We start from the raw sequence: 216 nt of genomic DNA on the forward strand, positions 1-216 counted from the left end.
GTGTGTGTGTGTTTTCTTAATGCCATCTCTAGTCTTATTCTGACTGTTATTTTGCTTGTCTCCCGCAGGTTGACGGACGCGGGAGAGCGACGGCGCACGCGCGAGGACCGGCAGGCTCTGCAGCCCCTCGACCTTAACTCAGTCCATGTGAGTTCTCATTATTTTCTTTTGTTTTTCCTGGTTCGCGTACACCCATCCACCCACCAGACACACGCG

General features: G+C 53.2%; 1 protein-coding gene across 1 annotated transcript in view; it reads left to right on the forward strand.

The window, feature by feature from the left end:
- The window catches only part of LOC119585640 (EH domain-binding protein 1-like), a gene marked incomplete in the record, with an annotated part of 320,960 nt that overhangs the window by 140,377 nt on the left and 180,367 nt on the right, over positions 1 to 216 (forward strand). The window contains 1 exon segment of the mRNA XM_037934314.1: positions 69 to 147. Coding sequence (XP_037790242.1) covers positions 69 to 147 — 79 coding nt within the window.

Source organism: Penaeus monodon, chromosome 20 (genome assembly GCF_015228065.2).
Source record: "Penaeus monodon isolate SGIC_2016 chromosome 20, NSTDA_Pmon_1, whole genome shotgun sequence".
Taxonomy (NCBI): Eukaryota; Metazoa; Arthropoda; class Malacostraca; order Decapoda; family Penaeidae; genus Penaeus; species Penaeus monodon.